At 46.1% G+C, this 23,028-nt stretch overlaps 1 protein-coding gene and 1 long non-coding RNA gene across 2 annotated transcripts; one reads left to right on the top strand and one right to left on the bottom strand.

Annotated features, from left to right (window-relative positions):
* The first annotated feature begins 5,948 nt into the window (after window positions 1–5,948).
* Window positions 5,949–11,224, top strand: LOC142022774 (uncharacterized). Its single transcript, XR_012648034.1, has 3 exons — window positions 5,949–6,176; window positions 8,583–8,686; window positions 10,526–11,224. It is a non-coding gene; the product is annotated as an uncharacterized LOC142022774 (long non-coding RNA).
* Window positions 11,225–12,143: 919 nt separating this feature from the next.
* Window positions 12,144–20,512, bottom strand: SDF2L1 (stromal cell derived factor 2 like 1). The gene is made up of 3 exons (XM_075012481.1): window positions 20,279–20,512; window positions 18,389–18,585; window positions 12,144–16,306 (listed from the first exon to the last, which is right to left on the bottom strand). Exons 1-3 carry the CDS (start codon window positions 20,436–20,438, stop codon window positions 16,028–16,030), a joined length of 636 nt encoding a protein of 211 aa, XP_074868582.1. The 5' UTR covers window positions 20,439–20,512; the 3' UTR covers window positions 12,144–16,027.
* Window positions 20,513–23,028: the final 2,516 nt, after the last annotated feature.

Raw genomic sequence — 23,028 nt, 5'->3', positions numbered from 1 at the left:
TGTAACTAGAAAACTAGAAGTTGTAAACCTGATATCTAAGGCAGTTCTGAACCTTTTCCACAGTAGGATTCCACTCGTCACCTTTTCCAGAGGAAGAGCTTCCTCCCCATCGAGCAGGATTTCTTTCTCATTTGGCAATATAGGACTAACCCTGAACTTACCAAGCCCCACCAAACACTTTATCTAGTGGCAATGAATGACACCCAGGTTGAGACTTCATAATTTAATGATTCCTCACTGACAGGTAATAACATTTTAAGCCATAGACACACCAGTTCTGAGCATGTGCAGTAAGACCTGCTATGATTTTTCTAAAGCCGTACTGAAGCCATGTTCCCTTGTGATATTATAAATGCACATTTTCCCTAAGCAAAGGCCCAGCAGGCATAGAGACTGCTTCTGGGACTCTTTACACAAGGGAAACTGTTTCAGCAAGTCATTAACGTTAAAAATTCTACCACAAATCAGTGCCTTTGCATCAGGAGCTGGAGAAAGTAGGGAGCATTAAAATATTGCGTCTCTTTCTCCCCTGGGAGTTTAGGGTCTTTGTTGTCTTTCTCTGCAGTGCACAACAGAAAGATTTTTTTTTAAATGAAAGCAATGAAATCTCATTGCTAAAACACAAGGCACCAGCACATCTGTTTAATGGTTGTAATATAACTTCACACAAAATGGCCTCTGGCTAAACAGTGGTTCCTTTCCATCCTATTCTATGGGTGGTGCATATCGGACAGCAAAGATTAAAATGTTAAAGTTACCACTTTAGCAAGACAAACTGGAAGATACATTGCTATGTATGTGGAATACCACTGACTTAAGGACACTGTCCCATTTTTACTTCTTGAGTTCCCAATTTTTATTTTATCTGGGCAATCTTAATATTGCACTCATCCCCTCTCACACACACTAAATTCACTCATGTATAAAGAATATGTGATTGTCATGCTTGCAAGTTGCACATTATGCACAAGTGAAGCCACAGATGAGTTACACAGATCATCCCAAAACAAGTGTCGACAAAGATTTTGCACCACATCACACCTGCATATATTCTGTATGTGACATGTTACAGAAAAAACTGTTCTACAAATGTTTTAGAATTTAAAAAAAAATTGAATAGGAAATATTTCTTGTAACTATCTTCACATGATGTCTGGTTCATCAATTAGCATGAGGCCAACTGTATAGTACATAAAAGAGTAAAAAAAGCCTCCAAAGTTTTTTTTTTTAATACAAAATGGCTTTTCTATACCACATAATTCTGGACATTCTGGGGTAAGAAGTGAGTGAGCTCTGTTGGAGTGAATCAGGGACAAGGGCCCATTCCTTGATGATATAAATGTCTGTTGTCTTGCACACCCTGAATCTGTTCATTGTATCTATCTATGATCTCTTATTTTATACACAGTGTGTAAATGCTTTGGTGCATAGCCCTACTTTTTTGCTATAAGTTTGTGCAGCACCTAGCACAATGAGGCTTAGGACACTTAAGTGCTGCCATAGCATGAATGATAATACAGCACACTTTCTAGCCCCTGAATGGTCACAAGACATCAACTTTTATTCTTGTTTTATTTGTAACACCTTAATGGCTAAATCTCCACAGGGTAGACACTGTATAAACATAGTTCGAGAAGACTGTCTCTACCCCACGGAGTTTACAATTTAAGAATAAGATAAAAGACAACCAGTGAATACTGATAGACAGATGGGGGAATCCAAGGAAAGAATGAGGCAATACTAGTTAGCATGACAGGAAGTTAGATAGCATCATAGAGGTACCTGGTTAAGGAAGGAATACATAACTTTGGGGAATGAAATCCACGTTGGAAGGAAGGGAGGAAATGTGCTGACAAACTGGTATAGAAAGAAATTATGGTTGTTTAATACTGCTCAGAGATTTGGAATGTCATCAGGAGCCCCAGAGTGGATGGATTGGCAGTCGAAGTTGCTTTATCCCATGACTACATAATACATCTCAAGACCAATACATACAAAGTAGCGTGGCTTTTATTGGTTATGGCAGCATTTCCCAAAGTGGTTCGCAGCCCAGTACCGGTCCTTGGAAAAAAAAATACCAGTCCTTAGAAACTATCACTATGCACTATTATTCTCGTGAATAAATAATGAACAGTGAAAATTTATTCATTTTTCATTCTTTTTATAAATATGCATTAAAATATGCATTTATAATTTGGGCTGCAAGAAAAGGTACTGAAAAAAACTGGGTCCCAACTATATAAAGTTTGGGAACCCCTGGATTACAGCATTGAATAATTTTGAGACTCCTTTTTAATTCTCATTTCAGTGTAATGGCCAATCTCCACAGCTACTGCAGCATTTAAAGCATTCAGGCTAACCACCGGGTGTTCTAGCATCATCGCTGGTGACTTGGAGTGTGCAAGAAACAATCTTTATTAAAAGTTTTGTTGCACATTAATGCAAGGTTTTCAATAACTGTCACATAATTTGCAATGGTTAGAGAAAACAAAGCAAAGCGCCCCACACCAGTATTTCCAGTGCTTTCATGCTCACATCTCCATATGGAATCCTGAAGAAGCGTGCAGGTGGCCAGTTCCTATGAAGGGTCAGTAAAGGATGACCTCCAGGAAGCAGTGACCTTCAGCCATCTGCCAGGTCCTATTTATAATAAGTTACACATATGCCCACCAAAGCTTATTAATATGCATGAGGGCTGGACCCCTTGCATCCATCTTTGAGAGGGTCACCCTGGTATCATCTGAAAAACTATACCAGTAGCCTTAAAAAAAAAACAGCTAACATTTACATCACTGTCTTATCACCATAGTAACATGTAGTTAGCTTACAGAAGTCTAATAATTTCACCCCAGCTACTAACACTCCTCTTGTGGTGTCTACTGATCTCTCAGACATTATCCTCCAAACTCAGCAGTCATTTTTCAAACCATCAGCATACAAACAAATAGGAGCTCAACAAATTAATTTAATTATGCTAGTTTATATTTTTATAATATAGCTAACATAACTGAAGTCCCGAGGCTTAATAGTGGTTAAGTCTCTTTCAGGCATAAGCCTGTAGGTTTCTTGCATTTCAGCTGTAAATGGTAAGCTTTTTTAAAAGCCTGACACCTACCAGGTATTAGCGTCTTATAGCCAGCCCTTATAATAGATTAATTTGTGTGTTACAAGCTACAGTAGAGTGGTACCAAGTTTTCATTGATCCTTGCTTAGAATGACATACATAACTCACTCATGCTCCTTCACTTGCAGGCCATAGTACTCCTGCAGATACATCCCCAACTCCATATATCATCATATATCGCACAGAGAATTCTTACACCTCTTGACTAACAGACCTGTGGCCCTGACTAACATCTACATTGATGGGTTATGTTAAGCCAAGCTGCCTTGCTTCAAGTGGGGTGGAGAAGATAGAATTGCTGGACCCCTGGGCAAGAGTGGGCTGGCCCTCCATGGCTGGAATGGGCAGAGCAAGGATAGCCAGACCTCAGCACCTCCTGGACTATGCTGCACCTCCTTCCCGAGCCTTCAGGGCCACACATAGCATGCTGCCCAGTACAGTGGTGATTTAAGGGACCTGAGGCTGCTGCCACGCTGATGCAGGCCCTTTTGAATCGCTGCTGCCCAGAGCAACTGCCCCTATTAGTGGGCCTCCTTGCACCCCCTGGCTGTGGAAGTGTCTTTACTTAGATGCAAGTGCCTCTATGCCAGAGGTTCCCAAACTTTTCGGCAGCACACCCCATTTTTGAGTTTTGAGAAATCCTTGTGCCCCGCCACCTCTTCTTTACCATCATCCAACCCCCTTTTAACAAAAAATTCAATTCGTAATTTAAAATAAACACAAAAACTTGATATAAAATGTTATTTAAAATTAAAAATAAGCACAAATAATTTGTCTTGGCCCCTTGTGGTTGCCTGGTGCAGCCTCAGCTGGCCAACTGCCTGAGCTCAATGCCAGCCTCCAGAGCTGCCCTGCCAGTCGCCCGCCTGCCTGAGACCTCCGCTGCTAGAGCTGCCCACATGAGCCCCGCAGTGCTGGGGCCAGTCACCCGCTTGCCCACCAGGCACTGGGGCCAGCTGTCCACCTGCCTGCTGGCCACCCCGAGCCTTGCGCTGCCAGGACCAGCTGCCTGTCCACCAGCCGTGGGCCAGCCACCGGAGCAGCCTGCCAAAGCCCCATGCTGCCAGGGCCAGACACCCACCCACCACCCCAACCCACCCAAGCCCCGTGCTGCTGGGGCCAGCCACTGCCTCCCCCCAGCCTGAGCCTCCCAAGCCCCACACTGCTGGGGCCAGGCGCCCAAGCCCTGCTCTGCCAGGGCCAGCCACCTGAGCCTCACAAGCTAGCTGGCCGGCTGCCCGAGCGTCACAAGCCCTGCGAGCCACCCACCTGAGCCCCACCCCTGCCCTCCTACAAAGCCAGGTACCCCCAGCTCCCCCATCTAACCCCATCCTCCTCCTCCTCCTCCTCCCCTCAACCCACACTCACTCTCATTTGCAGACGGCAGCTAGCTCCACATGGATCTTCGCCGGCTGCCTGCTTTTTATAGCGGCCGCACCAGGTCACCCACGTAAAATGACAGGGCTGAGAGCCGGAAGCAAAGGCTGGATCTTTCTTCAGGTGGGGGCAATCACGGGGGCCTGGGTCACCTCGCACCCCCAACCCCGGATTTTCTTCATGCCCCCCAGTTTGGGAAACCATGCTGTACGCTGATCTGAGAACGCCACCTCCCTAAGCTGTGGAGTCAGGGTGGATATAATCAGGTCCAGGCAGAGTCAACATAGGCACTGCATTGCTTACCTCCCTTGGTCCTGGCTTTTGGGTGATTTCCTGTAAGTGTCACTATCACTGGTGAGGGCACAGGCCATTGGTATGCACACATAGGCCACTTACTAACAGCCGTGGCTGGCTGCTGACACAAGTTCACGCCATGTGACTGGAGAGTGGTTTGAGCCTGCTAAACACACAGTTGTGAGTTCCCCCCTTGAGGGGGCGATTTAGGGATCTGCAGCAAAATGAGGGGGTGGGGAAGGAATGGTGCTTGGCCCTGCCAAGAGGGCAGGGGACTGGACTTCACAACCTCCCGAGGTCCCTTCCAGCTCTATGAGATGTGTATTTCCATATTTTTCCCCGCACCATCCTGCCCCCCTGAGCCTTTGACCAGCCTTGCCAAAGCCCCTGTTCAGGCAATGAAGCCTGAAGGAAGCCTCAGCTCGCTGCCTAGAAGAGAGATCAGAGCTAGGCTGGATTTTCTCCAGATGGATGAACCCCAGGGGGGTTACCTAGAGAGGTGCTGGGAGCTCCATCCCTGGAGGTTTTCAAGTCCCGGCTTTTCAGAAACCTGCCCGGGATGATTTCCTTGGGGTTGATCCTGCTTCGGGCAGGCGGCTAGACTCCACCACCTCCTGAGGTCCCTTCCAGCACCGCCACCCCCACCTCCTGCGCAGCTGCCTCTCGGAGGCCGGCCTCTGCACCGGGTAGCCCCCGGGCTTCCCTGCCGAGCCGGGTTAGGTGCTTATGCCAGTGGGGGTTGGGGGGCAGGGCGGATGCCTGACCAGCCGGTCCCTGCGGAGGCGGCGCAAGCTCACACCACTGCAGGAGGCGCCGGGCGGAGCAGGAGCCCCTCCCCCCGCCAGCCTCGCGGCCGGGCCCCCGGAGTGGGATCGGGCCCTTTGCCGCCTCCCAGCCCGCAGGCGGCGGCTGAAGAGAGACGTCACTTGCAGCCGCCCGGCGCGCGCCCGCAGCTGCCGGAGGACTGGGGACAGCGGCCGGAGCGGGCCGGTTCCAGCCGCTCCCCACCCACCGGGCCCCACGTGGCAGCGGTCCTGCGGCGCCCCCGGCAGGGGCGGCTCCTGTGCAGCCTGCCCCTCCCCGCGCGGAGGGCGGGCCGGCCGGCCGGCGGGCTGCAGAGCCGAGGGAGGCGGCAAGAGCGGAGCAGCTGCCGACGGCCACCAGCCCGGATCTCGCCGAGGGGGCGACCCCAACCGTAGCCCAGCTCCCCGCAGCGGGACTTGCGCAGCCGCTGGGCCCTGGTGACAGCGGCAGCGCGTCGCCCTCGGGTGCGGGCGCCCGGGGGATGGTGCGGGGCAGCGCTAGGGTACAGCTGCAGAGCGGCGCGCCGGCTTGCGGGGTTGGGGGCGGCAGCTCTCGGAAAACGGCGCTTGGCAGCGCGGTGAGTATTCCCGGGGGCCGCTGGCCTCTCTCCGCGGGGGGGGACCAGCACTTACTTCCGGGCGATCCCCCATGCAAACCCTTTCCCGCTGATTAACCGGCAGGTTTCCACTTGAAGCCTGTGCCGCCCAGCGTGTTTCTGGCAACGCTTGTGTGCACCCCACCCCCACATAAACCAATTTGCATTGGAATGGGAGGGTGCATACTTTAAAAATAGCCTCGGAGGGGGAGCGTGTCAGGCTGTAGCTTCCCCAGTAGCAAGCAATCCTGCGGCACCTTAAAGGTAACAAATTCCTAAGGCCATGAGCTCTCCAAAAGCGGAGGAAGAGGGTTTTACCCAGGAAAGCTCATGACCTAATCAGTCTGTTAGTAGCAGTGCAGCAGAAAAGGACCTGGGGATTACAGTGGATGAGAGGCTGGATATGAGTTAGCAGCGTGCCCTTGTAGCCAAGAAGGCTGACGGCATATTGGGGTGCATTAGGAGGAGCATTTCCAGCAGATCTAGAGAAGTCATTCTTCTCCTGTGTTCGGCACTGGTGAGACCACATCTGGAGTATTGTGTCCAGTTCTGGGACCCCCCAGTATAGAAAGGGTGTGGCTGTATTGCAGCAGTCATGGAGGGCAACAAAGATGATTAAGGGGCTGGTACACATGAGCTATGAGGAGAGGCTGAGGGATTTGGGCTTATTTAGTTTGCAGAAGAGAAGAGTGAGGGGGTGACTTGATAGCAGCCTTCAACTTCCTGAAATGGAGCTTTAAAGAGGACGGACAGAGACTGTTCTCAGTAGTGATGGGTGGCAGAACAAGAAGCAATGGTCTGAAATTACAGAGGGAGGGGTGGAGGTTGGATATTAGGAAAAACTATTTCACCAGGAGGGTGGTGAAGCACCAGAATGCATTGCCTAGAGAGGTGGTGGAATCTCCATCCCTAGAAGTTTTTAAGTCATGGCTTGACAAAGTCCTGTCTGGGATGATTTAATTCAGGCTGATCCTGCTTTAGACAGGGGGCTGGACTGGATGACCTGCTGAGGTCCCTTCCAGCCCTGGGATTCTCTCATTCTTAAAGGTGCTCCAGGACCACTTGTTACTTTCAATTAGGCTATTTTAGGCAAAGAGATGCCAGGTTTGGCTGAGTCCTGGGGAAAGACAGAACAGAACTGCCTAATGCGTCACTGCAGGAATCTTTTGAAATTTCCTTAAAAACAGTAGATTGTTCAGTAGAGTCCAGTCCACCTAACCGGTGAGACACAGCTGTGCTAGAGGTATTACAATAGTGGCTCACCTTGCCTTGGGCAGTTACAAGGCGAGGGAAGTGGATGTTATTTGTCCCCCACCCCCCTGTGTAAATTTGCAGGCAGTCCAAGCTACGATGCTGAAATGTTCCCGTTGCCAAATCTGCAACATTCCCAGTGAGTTCTGGACCCAACAAACGAGCTTTTCATTGCTCAGAGGCAGGACAGCAGCTCCAAACAGAAAGAAGAGCAGCGCTAGCTAGTGGCTGTGATAGAAATTGCTGGGTGTCCCTGTCTCCAGTACCTGGAGTGCTGCTTATTTCCCCTGCTAAAAATCTGCTGCAAGGTTAAAAATAAAATAAAAACCAGTTGCACCATTTGAGTTTTAGAACAGGCTTAGCATGAAGCCCCATCCCTTCCATCTTCTTGTGAATCAAGGGGAACAAAGTTTTACAGTCCGATACTGCCTCCCCCACTCTCCAAGCCAGCAGGGTCACCTGTGAGAGAAGCCACAAGTGGTGGTCAGGGCTAATCTTTTCCATCCGCGTGTGGATTTTTCCATCATGTGCAGACTAATTTTATGTGCACTGAGGCATGCGTGAATGTGCACCACCAATAGAAACACAAAACCTAGCTGTGGGTACTCTGCTAATCAGCTGGGCTGCATTTGAATTTGCCAGTGGCTGCACAAGCACACAACTTACAGGCACACTGAACATAACATAAGAACGGCCATACTGGGTCAGACCAAAGGTCCATCTAGCCCAGTATCCTGTCTGCCGACAGTAGCCAATGCCTGGTGCCCCAGAGGAGGTGAACCGAAGACAATGATCAAGCGATTTGTCTCCTGCCATCCATCTCCCGCCTTCGACAAAAGGCTCGGCACCATACCTTACCCCTTGCTAATAGCCATCTATGGACCTAACCTCCAAATATTTATCGAGCTCTTTTTTAAACTCTGTTACAGTGCTGGCCTTCACAGCATCCTCTGGTAAGGGGTTCCACAGGTTGAGGGTTTACTGGAGTGTGCATGTTATTACAAAATAAATAGAGTAAATAACTGCTTGGGTGTCTAAGCCTTGGCAATAAAAACATAGTTAAGAGGTGCAATTCATGTTCCCCACAACCAGAGAAAACATCTGCCAATGCTTTACATTATATGTTGTATTTGCCAGGAATTGAAGAAAATCAAAACAAAACTGAAGCAGCTACTAAACCGAATAAACGCAGATTAGGCTGTGCTCTGAGGGAAATGCCTAAGAAAGGAAGTTCCAAAAGGGTGAGTTCTCCATTGGAGCTCTGCTGCCAATCTCGGAGCACACAATTCTGGGTACCAAATCTGGGGGGATTCCTGTTCATCTGCAGGGCAGGTTTAAAACTGAAAGGTGGGAGTGATCCCATGCTGAGCAATATTTGTAATAACAGCAAAACTGAACCATAAAGAGGGCAGGGAGAACAGTGGCTGTTTGATAGAATAAGGGCACAAAACGAATGGGGTTAAAGCATCCATTTTAGGGGGTCACTTTCATGGTGAACCTAAATTGTACTGTATTGACAGTTATTCCTGAACCCAAGCTCACAGCAATATTTAATATCAATAAGATTCACTTATTAGTCTCTAGCCCTTCAAAGAAACCATCACTCCCATTAGGGGCAAATGCACATGAATTAGTCATCCCTTCAGAAGAAGGCAGCTGGCCCTTCAGGTATCCTGAAGGTTAAACAGGGGCTGTTTTAGGTAGGATTCCAGACTTGAGGGCCCTCTTCCATTCGAAGGCATGCAAAGCTGACACAACTGAGTAGCAACCATGCTGCAGACTTTAAACTGGCATATGCTACTGATACATTTGGAATGTGATTCATTAGCCTCAAAATACCAGATGGCTCTCCACACCTCCATGGCATTCTGCTATGCCAAGGTCTTATGTGAATTAATTTTCACAAAGGTTTAAGGATCTGAAACCTTCAGAACACAGGAGCTTGATAACCAGTGAGCAAATGTGGTATGAAGATAAAATGCTACTGTCCAAGCAAAATTTTAGAAGTTTTCCCAAGTAGCATTTAGGTGGGAGGCTCTTGGAGAATCAGCACCTGAAATAAGGTTCTGGAGAGTGTAGGTCTAATTAGTGTAGCCCCAGGCCCTTTAAACTGCTGCTGGAGTGCTGTGCTCCAGGTGGCCTGATGGGGGGGAGGCTGTGGCATGGCATGCTCTGGGGGGCGCTGGGGGCTGGCTGCCCCCAGCCCTACTCCTGCTGCCCCTTCCAGGAGCATGGAGCTGCCCCCTCCCCCACACCTTGCCCAGGCGCCTAGCAAGTCTGTCAGGCCCCCTGAGTATATCTTTAAGTTAGAACATCCCTACAAGATGGTGGGCCATATATTTTTATCCTTACAAAACCCCACTGAGGTTAGAGTAAAGTGCAGTGTTAGGATGTGGCTTTGGCAGGGCATTTCCTCCTTCTGCAGGGGAAAGGGTTGTTAACTATAAGTTATCAGGGTCTTTGTAAAGGATTGTTACAAATATGAAAGCAATAAAGCATGCTTTGGCTGTGTATTAATTTAATCTGACATTCATTTTCCCTGATCTACATATTTGTTATATTGATTTTTTAACTGTACTTTAAGATCCAAAGTCTGCCATTCATAATGTACACAGTAAATGCTATACATACACCTTTAGGGATGCTCAAATTGTCTTATGACCCCCGAAGCAGCCCCAAGATTGTCCTTTCTGTTCCTTCTCCACTTCTGCTTTCTTCTCTGTGGAAGAAGTCAATGGAAGCCGTGTGAAAGGAACCTCAGAAGTTTCAGGCTGGTGGGTGGTATTTCCTTGGAGGAACAGAATTTCATCCTAGGCTCCTGCCATTGAGTTTTACCACCATATAAATTGTGAAAATTGAGTAAAGGACCTTATGATGTAGCCCCAGGTCCTGAGAGCACCACAATGCACAACTCACACACAATCTTTTTTTTCAATGAACACTTTTGAACAGTGCCCCAGAGATAGATCAGAAGCGGATGTTGTTTTCTGTTCAAGCATAAATTGAAAGATAAGAAATAGAAAGTGAGATTATAGAAGGGAAAAAATGATCCGGCAACTGCATTCCTCAATCCCTGACAGGCTCATGGCTAATTTCCCAGCTGCCAGCAAGGAACCCAACCAACAAAAACCCAGCAAACATACCAACTAAGGAATTAGACGCCCAATGAAATGCTGCTGCTGGAAAAAAGATATTCTACAGCTTGGCTTCTGTGCAGGACAGCTGTCAAACATGGTCCATCTGTGGCTACAGCTGTTGATTCCATTGCTGAAGAAGAGGAGCAGGCAGCAGACAGACAGGGGGTTTGGACAGAGGACTACCAGAGTCAGAAATGCTGCCAAGTCAGCCTTGCATTTATAGGGTTGTACCAACTTTTATTTAATTGCACCTTTTAAAATATGCTTTGCTCTTTCAATCAGTAGATGACCAACTGTAACGGGAGAAAGAACATGATAGGCCAGGACTGATTCCTCTGCGCTGACATTCACAATAGAGAATCAAAAACCGATAGCTTTGTCTGACATTCTAAAGCAAGGGTGAACAAGTGTGTGTGTGAATGAGTGTGTGTGAGAGAGAGAGAGAGAAATGGCATGTGCTGCACAGTTGGCTATGTGTCAGACTCATCCATCTAATTAAAAATGGAGAAATATGTTATTGTTTTTATGGAGGTGCATTTCCAACGATGTACTGCTTAATAAAGCTTTTACATTTTACATACTTTCTTGCACATGCCCAAAGGGTTTTTTTGTATGACCATAACCAAAATTTCCATCCGTTTGGATTCCATTATACAGGCTTGGGGGGGAAGTGGGGGCTGCTAATTTCAGAGATGAAAAATGGGGCCCAGTGTAAAAAGGATGCTCACCCCCGTTCTAAAGAAACCAATATAAACGTATTAGTACACTTACCCAGCACTGTTCAGCTACTTACCTCAATTTGTTTTTGTTTTTCTTCATATAAATCATTACTCTGGGGTGGGGTTGGGGGGTTCAGTATGCAGGCTGCCCTGAGGAGAGAGGACTACCCCATCCCTCTCTTTCCCCACAGCAGCTTTGGGCCAGGTGAGAAGCGCCTTTCCATGGCTGCTGCAACTCCAGAGGGCACAGCCAGTGGGAGGTCCAGGTGCATCTGCCCCCTGCTCTCCCCAGCCAGAGAGAGGAATGCAACAAATTGTGCACTTTCCCCTCGCTCCCTGACAAAAGGAACAACCAGCAGTGTTTCTGTATGAATCAGAGTGGGGTTGGTGGAGCTTCATAATCCACTCCCACCCCCAACCAAAGGGGAACTAGGAGGTGAGAAGCTCAGGGCTGAGATAGTCCCAGACTGGGGATTGCATGCCCCCAGCCAGCCCCTTTCACCTGGCTGGTGATTCTGTCTCTTTTCTTTATGGTTTTGTGTGTCAACCTACTAATCAGAGGAGGGAGGAACTTCAGCTCCCCAATCTGCTTAAAGGGCCCTGAGGGGTGAGAGGCTGTTTGTCTGGTGATGGTCTCTTTTCTGTAGGGTTTTATGAGATGCAATCCCATTCTAGGCACATCATATTTTCACAGCCAAACCCTTACCTTGATTGAAGTTATGATAAGGGGAAGAGCTGTATATGAAACTTGGTAGTCTTAGCTCGTACTGTTTAGGGGCAGTTCTTGAACAGACAGTCAAACCCAGATAGGAGATTGCCCCCCTTTCAATATGTCAGTCACTGCAGATTAAAGCTTTATTGTTCCTGCCATGGCAAATGTACATATATTAATGAGTTACACAGGGCTCTAATGTTGAAAGATAATAGCACTTTCCATACACATTTACTCCTAAAAATTAAAACAAGGACATCACATATTTGATACAAGATAGGTTTCAGACTGAACTGCAAGTGTGCTTAATTAATTCAGCATTAAGTAGACACTTTAAATGTACTGCCTGTAATTACTTCAAACTAATTAGATTTTATAAACCAACAGCTCTTGTACCACTTAAATATTTAATAAAGTTATCCACAATTCTGTTTTCCAAAAGTACTTCCAGACCATTGTTTTGAATTAAAAATGTCACTATTTCTAACACTGCAGTTCATAGGGTTCTTTGTGCACCTCTCCCAGTTATTTATAGAAGTTTCTACTAACATCACAGGCTCCAATAGTTAATGATGTAAGCTAAGGGTAGGTTTACACTACCACAGTAAATCACCCTCAGGAATGTCAATGCATCTTAGGTGAAGTCACTGCAGGTCCACACTGGGGGCAAGGGGGAAGAGAGAGGACTGTGTCAGTAAAAGAAACTCTCCTGTTGACTTACCTTACTCTTCTTATTGGAGATGGAGTACAAGGTTGACTGGAAAGAAACCTGCAGTCAATTTGGCAAATCTTCACTGCACCCAATAAATTAACCACTGATACAGCAGCCTCTGAGTGTGGCTCCTAGCTGTGGTATAGGTGTAATTTACATGCAGAAATTAGTTCCCTTCAGTAACAACTATAATAGAAGTTTGGAGCCTGGAGAAAACAAAAGGGTCTGATTAAGCAATGTCCTAACTCTGACAGTTTTCATCATAAGTTTTAAACTCATGTTTTTTATAAAGCCCCAGTTCCTGGAATCAGGTTAGTACATGAGGATCTCAGCCCCCTCTTGGCTCCCTCCCTGAATAAGTTTCTAGCCTTCATTAGCATAGAGTAAAATGTGAATGGTCAGAGCTCCAAAGGTAAATAAAATTGTCCCAAATAATTTATTTTCTAAAATCTCATTTTTAAGCATTGAGAAGAAACATTTCAGCATTTATATATTTGGCTCCATCTTCATTTAACAAACTGAGTACTAGTAAAATGAGGTCAGCTGTCCTCTAATGGGTAATATGAAAATTGATTCTTCAGCCTGATAGAACTGATTGGGAAGACATTTAACTTCAGCAGCAATGAGCCCCTAGTTCTCATTGATTCTTTTTAAAATACTATGTCTAAAATAAAAAGCCATTGAAAGTTTGTGTACCTACAATCTCCAGGTGACCTATCTGCAACTTCTGAGTAGCAATGTTTAGTGAATTTCTGCAGCAACAACAGAAAACAGTCTCACTCATCTCTTGTTCCAAGTAGGAAAAGCACGTAAGTGCTGCCAAAAGACTTGGCAACAGAAGAATTTTTTTGTGCTGAATAAGCTAAGTGCAGACAATTCCAACTCCTAAAGAGAAAACTGAAGCTACTCTAAGGCTCAACAGTTTAAATGATCACAGTATATTAAGCACTTGTCACCAGATTTAATTGAAATGAACTGTGTTTGAGAGCCAAGTAGCGGTACAGCTTCTGCATGCTTACAATTATGACAGTATCAGTTTAAAGAGCAAACTTAATAGCCCAAATCAACTTCCTGATTCAGAAACTGATATTTCAGTGATTCCAGTTGTAATTAAAATGTATTCAGGGAGACAAGTGTTCCTAATTTTGTTACCTTTTATCTACCCTGCTTTGCTGAGCAACTTATGCATAAAGCAACTAGAGCAAGCAACTTCTATAGCAATTTGCATCTTAAAAATGCTCTGCAAATGTTATTTAGCCTTGCTCCTAGTCTATTGTGACAGGTAAGTGTTATTGCCTTTTTATAAGTGGAGAGAAAGAGACAGAAATTAAATGAGTTTTTCAGGGTCGCAGATTTCCTGACCAGGACTAAGAATCATGGAGGTGTTTGTGGAGCTTGAATGGATCTCAAGAAAAGGCAGGATCAAGTAAACCTAGGCTATCCATGACAGATCCAACCCGTTCTTACAAACCTCCTATGAGGGGGATTCTGCCTCCATTGGAAGCTTATTCTAGAGGTTAATTATACTTACCATTAAGGATTTTTTTCTTCATATCTAATTTAAAGATTCCCTTGCTGCAGAGTAAGCCCATTACTACTTGTCCGACCTTCAGAGACATGGAGAGCAGTTATCAGATCCCCTGCCAGTCTTTTTTCTCAAGACCAACCATGTAGTCTTTTAACCTTGCCTCATAGGTCAAGTTTTCAAAATCTTTAATATTAACTTTCACGTTGTTCATGCATCCTCAGTTTGATTCACTGCAATTCCCACCTCCTTTTCAGCAGCAATCACTACCACCTACCCAGTTATTCCCCTTTTTGTAGCAGTGCATTTCTATGTTCTACATGAAGCACTCTGAACTTATGTTTACTGAATTTCAACTTCTTGAACTCAGACTGATTCTCCAATTTGCCAAAGTTGCTTTTCATTTTAATTCTATCCTCCAAAGTGCTTGTAGCTCCTTCCAGCTTGGTGTCATCTACAGATTTTATAAGCATACTTTCATTCCATTGTCCAAGTCATCAGTGAAAATCACGAGTAATAACAGACCCAGGACTGGCTTCTGCAGGTTCCCTGAGTACATCCCTCCGCATTCCCACTGGCCGCAGTTCACCACTCCTGGCCAAGGGAAGCTGCTGAAACAGCATGGGCCATAAGGGCATGCTGGCTACCTCTTCCCAGTGCCTAGTAGCACCTGGAGCTGCACCAAGTCATGCCTGCAGCCACTCTCTGTAAACACATCTCATGGTCTGCCAGCAGGATTACAGTGGGCCAAGTACCGAAGGCTGCTGACGCCTGCTGTAGTTCTCTCTTTTTCTTAAAAGTATGTTGGCTGAGATTTGCATTTTTCCCCCCATTCTGAAGCTGACCAAACATGAACACACAGCTCTATTCTTAAGTCATCTGGCTTTTTCTAGTGATTTTTTTTTCAAGAGAGGTGTGACTGCAAAAATTAAATAAAATGAAAAAAAGCTAAAGTTCTACTGAAATTGCTCCCTCAGAATATCTAAATAAGTTTGTTTAATGAACAGAATTCTACAAATAGTAACTTTCTGTAACAGTTGTCTGAACAATCTTACCATGTAGGAAGTAGTACTGATTGTACCAAGACCAAAATGCAAATTCTTTAAAACCTCCCCCTCCCCCACAATCTCGAGAGTGAAAAACAATTGTCTCCTTACCCCAAAATACATAATATTTATATTTTCCAATAACATATCTCTAAATGCAAATACAGCACACAATGAAACCCACTACAAACATTAGACTCAATTTTCAAGTGAATTGCAAATATTTTTCAGGAAGATTGCATTGTTGATTCTGCCACATCTATATCATGCAGGGTTTGAGAAATATTTTCTCCATTCTTGATCTAATCCATCTAGTCATTTAGTAACTCTTTTTATCCACTGAATAGCAGAGTCCAGTTTCCAAAAGGAATACAAAATATAAATTTGCATTGTATTTGGGAGTGATCGGACAGATGTTTTACTTCATGTCACTTTTTTTTGGATTGGAGAGAAGGGAAAAAAAAGTAACAAGCAAAGAGGATTACAGTGAAAACTAACAAACACAAACCTTTTCCATCAATTAAATTACAAAATTCAAACAGCACTTCTCCAACAAGCTTCAATAGGTGATCCAGGAAACTGCAGTTTCCTACAGAAGAGTTGCAGTCCTAGAATAGCCTAATGCCCTACAGTACAGAGAGTCAGTGAATAGACAAGACCGTATTTATAAGACACCAAGGAGCAGTAGCTCCTACCCTGGATTGACAGATGAATAAAAGTCCTTTAACCATTCATAGCTCATCGTGTTTTGCAGGGTCCACGTTGGGTTTAATGAAAACTCCTTCCATTGCCATCCAATAGTTGTGATGATTAGGAGAAGGCATGCCATGAACTTCACGCTGGCCTCTGATTGGGTGGCCATATTGTTCTCCCGTTATTGAAAGGAATACATCAGTTCCTATGTGCTTGAAACGCACTGCATCCTCCCGCTCCCAGTATGTCCCACTGCACTGTACGGTCCATATATCCAAGTCGTCTCCTTCACCATCATCACCGAAGGCACTTACTTCCTGAATTAGAAATAAGGGAACACCAATGACACTTCAGACTCCAATCACTCAGGCAGCAGAGAGAATGTAAAAACAAAGGTAAATGGGAAACAAAAAATGATGTTGTATTGCCTTTGTGGTGATGAATCTAACTCAGATGGGATAATTTCCTCCTCTGTATAGCCCAGAAGCAAAATGTGCAAAAAAAAGCCACGAGGAAAATGGGACAATCCTTTCAAGAAAACAACCTGAAAACTAAAGAACAAAATACTTCTCCAACACCGGGCTCAGCTTCCTTTCTCTCAGCAAGATGGCATGGCATCCATCAGGTCGTGGGGTGGGGAACCTTTTTAGGTTTGGGGCCACTGACCCACTGAAAAGTCAGCTGGGGGCCACGCAAATGAGAAGCCATAAAAAAACAAAACCCACAATTCACTGACATGATCATCAACTGAAAACCAACCAAGATGACATTCCCCTCCTCCTTGCACAACAAGGCTGGGCAAAGCTAGTAAATTCTGTGGGCATCCCTAGGCTCTGGGATGGTGACAAAAATGAGGGTGTTCAGTGTGCTGCCAGGAAGTGGGCCTCAGAGTGTGGGGTCTGGGCAGGAGTGAGCGGGGGTTCAGGGAAGGTGGTAAGGTGCAGGGTGGGGGTGGTGGATCTGGCTGGGAGTGGGGTACAGGAGTCTGGGCAGCAGGGGGGTTCAGGAGTGGGATGGTCGTCTGGGTGGAAGGAGGTGCTGGGCTTGGGTGATGAGGGGGGGCACTCACCTGGCACAGGTCCCCCACCACTCTCAGGCACCTCCCACCACTGCTCTGATTGGCTACACTTCAGAGCAGAAGGGAAAAAAATCTCTCCAGGCAGTATTTCTTGGTGCTGCCATTGTCCCACCTGGGGAGGGGGAGTGGCAGCAGCAGTAGCAGCTGGCAAAGCCCAGTCTCACTTCTTCCCTGCCACGCCCCAGCAGAGTCTGTCTCCAGCCCACGAGGCTCAATCTAGGCAAGATGTGGGCCAGATCTGGGCTGGGGGCTCCCCACTCCCGCATCAGGTATTAGGACATTCTTATGAAACATTTCCTTTTCGGAATTTATTTTATTACTATTTATATCAAAATATTACCTAGAGATCCCAGCTAAGATCTGGCCCCATTGTGTGATGCACTGTACACATACAGTGAAGAGACACTCTTCTCAAAGAGTTTATAATCTATGTAGATCAGTCAAAACATGGGAGGCCACGTGACTTGCCATAGTCACAGCAGGTCTGTAAACAAGTCTGAAACAGAACCAAAATCTTGTCTATCCCAGTATAATGGCCTATTCATCATACCATGCTACCATTCAGGACACCAGAGAGTACTCATGGAAACACGCCCCCCCCAAATAAGAAACTTCTTTTAAGAAATATAAATTCAAATTTTGTAGATGCATTTGCTGACTGATGAGGGAGGGAGCTGAGAGGATTAAGAAGGGGAAACACTAATCTTCAAAGATGGGCAAAGATGAAGTGTGTAAGTGTGAGTGTGGAAGTAAAGAGTTCTTTTGAGGGAGTGGGCAAAGAGTATACTGAGGACATAGAGGGGTTTCAGGTATGCCCACACAGCAGCTGGCAGGCTGCTACCTAGCATGGACAAGAAAGTACAAGGTGCCTCTACATGAGCTAGTGCTCTTAAATTAGTGGTTTAGGTGGCGGCTTAGGCTAGATGCTTTAATACAATTCTGCCTGATTCTTGTGCATGTATTTGGACATGTAGCCCAAGCCACTGCAGCCAGATTGCTATTTTTAACATACTACCTTGAGCTGAACTAGTGCATGTCTGTTTACCCTCACTAGAAGTGCCCTTCCAACTATTGTGTAGACATATCCCTAGACTTGTCCAACCTCACACACAAAGCCTGAGGCAGAGTAGTTCTCATGAATCCCTAGCTATCTAACACCTAACACTGTGGACCATCTTTAGTACCGCGCTGGTCTCTAGCTCTGCAAAAGCCTTTCCTTTACCACATGACTACCTCAAATTAGGATGAAGGCTATTTTATACATTTTTTCCACATACAAGAGAAATGAAAAGCAAAAGCTTTTGATTCACCATCTTCTTACCTGATTATTGGACAGCGGTGATAGGAAGTGATGGCTGTGTAAGTTTTTTCCTGTGTTCACATGTGTAAGTCGTATTGCTTGTCCACACTTCACTGGTGTTCCTCGTTGGCAAGCCTCATCATTTTTCCCTCGAATCCGCCAGTAACTGTTAGCATCATCTGAAGCTTCAACTCCAGTCACTGACTGCTGCCCACTTCCTGTTTAAAAATTAATTTAAACGGTTGTTGATATAACCTACATTCCACCAGTTTAAGAAATCAAAAATACGTTATTGCTAAAGAGCATCAGTCTGTTCAGGGGAACAGCAGATGAAGTTTGCAAAGCTAATTTCCCTTCTTACCCTATTGTTATATCACTTGTCATGAGTATGGCTTCTAGATCAACACCCTCATCTGTGATCCAAACCCAGAAAAAAAATTGCTGAACTGCTGAACAACAGAGACACCTAATACATGAGTATTACCTATGGATGTCAAGATCTTCTCAGGGGTTTTGCACTGTTCCCTCTAATCTTTTTTCATCAAGGTACAGATTTTTTCCATGTGCAAAATATTTCTATAAACAACAAGTCCTGTGGCACCTTACAGACTAACAGATATTTTGGAGCACAAGCTTTCATGGGCAAAGACCTGCTTCATTAGCAGCATCGGACGAAGCATGTCTTTGCCCATGAAAGATTATTCTCCAAAATATCTGTTAGTTTATAAGGTGCCAAAGGACTTCTTGTTTTTGAAGATACAGACTAACTCGGCTACCTCTCTGATAAAAATTTTTATTTGCACCGAGGCATGTGCAATTGTGCATCACGATCAGAAACAAAACCTAGCGCTCAGCTAATCACCCAGGCAGCAGGTGAAACTCTTGTGCAGCCGCATAAGTGCACAGCTTCCAGGGAAAACTGGTGTGCCCTCACAACTCCTATACTGACTTCAATAGGCATTGCAAGCACTCTGCACTTTAGAGTATCAGGTTCTTAAAATGTGGAAGTAGATTAGATTAAGCATTCTGAGATAAAAGTCTCTGTTGCTTATGGTTCCAGATGCCCTTTTGGATGCCCGCTATCTGTTCTGGGTGGCTCAGTCCTTGAGATTTGTTTACTCCTGCTAAAAAAGAACTAACACTCAGTGCTAGGCCTACAGCATGTGAGAATTTGGCTGCTGACACGCCTTCGATATGAAAAACGAAACATGAAGGATACTAGCAGGCTACTACTGCACTTTCTTTCACTCCCAAGGGCTTTTGTGCCAGACGCATACAGACATGGGAGTACCCCTTTCTTTTCCCTTATATGAGCCCATGCAGGAGTGCTTGCCTATTAGCAGCAGACTTGCTCAGGAGTCACCCTGCCCACCTCTTGGGCCCATAAATGCCTCCTTGCTTACAGATGAGGGCACCTCTTCCCCCACCCCTACCCCCAGACACTCTCACTACCTCAGCCACAAGGAGCATCTCCTCCTCTTGGGCCCCCACCCGCATTTTTCCTGTAAACTGAGCGCTTGGGAAAGATTCACGCGCGGCCCAGCTGTTCAGCAGCGCCCACGGCCGGCAGCGTGTGTCCACTGGTGGTGCACGTCAGCAATGCCTCGGTGCACACAACAAAATTTATTCCACCGTGGACGGGAAATATTAGCGGGACCAAAGCTCCCTTCGCCCCGCGGGAGCCGCCAACCCCTCAGCTCCGCAGGCAACGCCCGGCTGGGCTGCGCTCACACCCCGGGCAGCCGGGAAGCGGAGTTCCGGGACCAGGATCGCCCCACCTCCCAGTCCCGCCTCGCAACCTCGACCCCGCCGCTCTCCTCCAGTACCCGCCTCCAAGTCCTCCCGCGCTCCCCACCTACCTCAGCTCGGCCCGCGCCCCGCCACCCACAGCCTCCCGGCCCCGATTCTCACCCGATCCGTACTTGACCTCATGCGAGTGCAGCCGCACGTTGTGGCGGGTGTTGAGCAGCTTCAGCACCGACCCGCAGGTGACAGCGCCCGGCAAGGCCTCTTTGCTGCGGGCGGGCTCGCACAGCAGCGCCAGGAGCAGCAGGACGCAGCAGCCCCGCATCTCTCCTCAGCCCCTCCGCGCGCCCCCACGCAACCAACCGACCCAGCCGCTTCCGCAAGCGGCCGGCGCCTCGCTCGCCGCTTCAGCATCCCGGCCAATCACACGATGCCAGCACGGCGCCTGCCAATCCCCGCCCGCCTCTCTTCCAGCTTCGCCTCCGGATTGGCTCGCCCCCTGCTGACCGCTCACGAACGAGGAGCCCATTGGGTTGCTGAAGATGCCAAGCAGCCAATCAGAACAGGCGGCGTGGCGCCTCTCAGGGCAGGACCCAAAGGGAAACTAAAAGCTGGGGTCAGTGTGTTGCGCATCTGGGTAAGCAGGGTGGGCAGTTGCGTGTCTGGGGTGCCATAAACTGTCACGGCTATGGGGAGCGGCAGCAACAAGAGGCCCACTTGTTATCCCTGGGAGTTCCAGGCAGCCAACACACCCCACACATCAGGGTGTTAGCCCAGTACCCAGCCACCCTCCCCTGGCACCCACACATCAAGCAACGCATCAGCCTGCTTCAAGGTGAGCTGACACTGCATCCGCATTACTCCCGTTGTATGGGAACGTGTAACACTACCAAGAGACTTGATCTTTTTTTTTTTTTTATCTGCTTACAGTTCCTACTTTTCCAAAAAAAACCAAAAAGTCCCCAAACTGGAAGGGAAAAAATCATTTTCAGATAAAATAAACCAAGACAAAACACACACCCATTTCTGAGGACAGCAGACATGTTCAGCTAAAATTTTTGTTTAGCTGAAATCCTAAGGTTCAATTTGAAAAATGTCAGTGAAAATTTTTTAATGTGTCTTCATAAGGGGAGTATGACCCTCAAATGGCCCGGTAATGAGACTGGCCTATTTAATAACATGGCATCCTGGAAATAACAGTTCCAAGTTTAGTGAGCCCCTGCACCATATAGCTCTCATTGTGCACAATGCCATATAAAGGACTGAGAAGCAAAGTCAAAATATTGAGTTGACTAGTGCATGAGTGTACCAAGGCCCCTGTGCTGGGTAAAATCAGCTTCACAACCATGTGGCATAGCTGCTACACTGCTGACATAATAATGATTTTCATTCAGCTCAGTTGTCTGTCTGTGCTTTTGGCCAGAAAAGTCATTTTTAATCTGAAATGCTATGATGAACAAGGTGTCCTGTAGCATCTTAGAGACTAACACATTTATTAGATCATGAGCTTTCATGGGTAAAACCCACTGTGGATCTCTGTTAGTCTCTGTTAGCCTCTAAGGCTACATCTACATGACACCCTAAATTTGAAATTAGATATACAATATGCTCTATGCAAATTGCATATCTTATTTCGAGTTTATTTTGAAATAGGCTATTTAGACATTTGTCTAAACAGCGCCAAATGTCAGAGTAATGCCCTATTTCAAAGCATCCCTTATTCCTCCTGCAACAAGGAGTACAGGGATGTTGAAATACCATGCCCATTATTTCGAAAAATATTTCAAAATAACAAGTGGGTTTCAAAGGTGCAGAGTACCTATTTTAGGATACTGAGGTATCCCAAAATAGCTCTGCTGTGTAGACATAGCCTAAGGTGCTACAGGATTACTTGTGATTTGTGAAGCTACAGACTAACACAGCTACCACTCTGTTACTATGAAGTTATTGGAACACAAAGCAATCATTAAACTATATATAAAAATGATAATTGAAAAGTACTCTGTGGAGAAAGCAACTGAGAAAACCAATGGATCATTTTTTCCTCCTAGTGCATTTGTGCAGACAAACCAATTCACTGTCTACAAGAGCAACTGTGGCAAGAGGTGATACTGGGGGAACTATTATGTGGGCTCTCTCAGGTACGTATCTGATAGTGGATGCAGGGCCTGTACAACATACCACTTGTAAGAATGATGTGAGGATGCCAAGCTACCAATTTTATGCTCCTATGAAGGCAACATAATTTTCTTGGGTCAGAGCAAAAAGTTTCCAAGCAATTATGATGTAAGTAGGAATGGAACTGCATGTGTGCAACAGCCCAGAAGTGAAGTTCTGCTCTGAGTTATTCTGGATTGTCTGGGTAGCACATCACTACTCTGGTTAAGTGAGAGCATCATGAAGTACTCGGTTTGCTCCAGTGCTGAACCTGTCAAGCATTTTGCTCCCCCCCATAATGGAACTCGTTCATTCACTCAAAGATTCATTATTTGACTTGTTTATATTAATCTATTACATATGTAGTGAAGTGTCCCTCACTTTGTGGTTTATGCCTGTTCAAATGGCCTGGATTAAATTAAGCCTCAGTCCTCAATCTCCCTGAACCACAGTGGTACCCCACACCCAACACCATGTCCATTTCTGTCAATCAGAAAATAATTTTTATTGCTTGATTTTTGTATCTGATCCAAAAGAATGCAAATGAATGTATGCAGTTTGACATTTGAATACCTTGTATCTATTTCTTCTCAGAGGCTTTCCTCTTCTAAGACATCAGCTCACTTTTGTTACTGTTTTTTAAACAGGGCAAAACAGATGTCTGTGGTTGCCATGTTAACCATGGAAAATCAATCATATGGGGCTTCAGCTAGCACCTGTTTGTCTTTCTGGGAGGTCACTAATTCCCAGTGCATTTA

Source organism: Carettochelys insculpta, chromosome 18, assembly GCF_033958435.1.
Source record: "Carettochelys insculpta isolate YL-2023 chromosome 18, ASM3395843v1, whole genome shotgun sequence".
Lineage (NCBI taxonomy): Eukaryota > Metazoa > Chordata > Testudines > Carettochelyidae > Carettochelys > Carettochelys insculpta.
The sequence above is the reverse complement of the archived record's forward strand: the minus strand, read 5'-3'. Positions and strand labels throughout refer to the sequence as shown.

Bases quoted from the DNA above. Each gene is read 5' to 3' on its own strand.
- SDF2L1 (XM_075012481.1), bottom strand. From the start codon at position 20,438: ATGCGGGGCTGCTGCGTCCTGCTGCTCCTGGCGCTGCTGTGCGAGCCC. The intron at 18,586-20,278 runs GTGAGAATCGGG...ATTTTTAAACAG, and splicing joins TGAGGTCAAGTACGGATCGG to GAAGTGGGCAGCAGTCAGTG. The intron at 16,307-18,388 runs GTAAGAAGATGG...TTTCTAATTCAG, and splicing joins CACCGCTGTCCAATAATCAG to GAAGTAAGTGCCTTCGGTGA.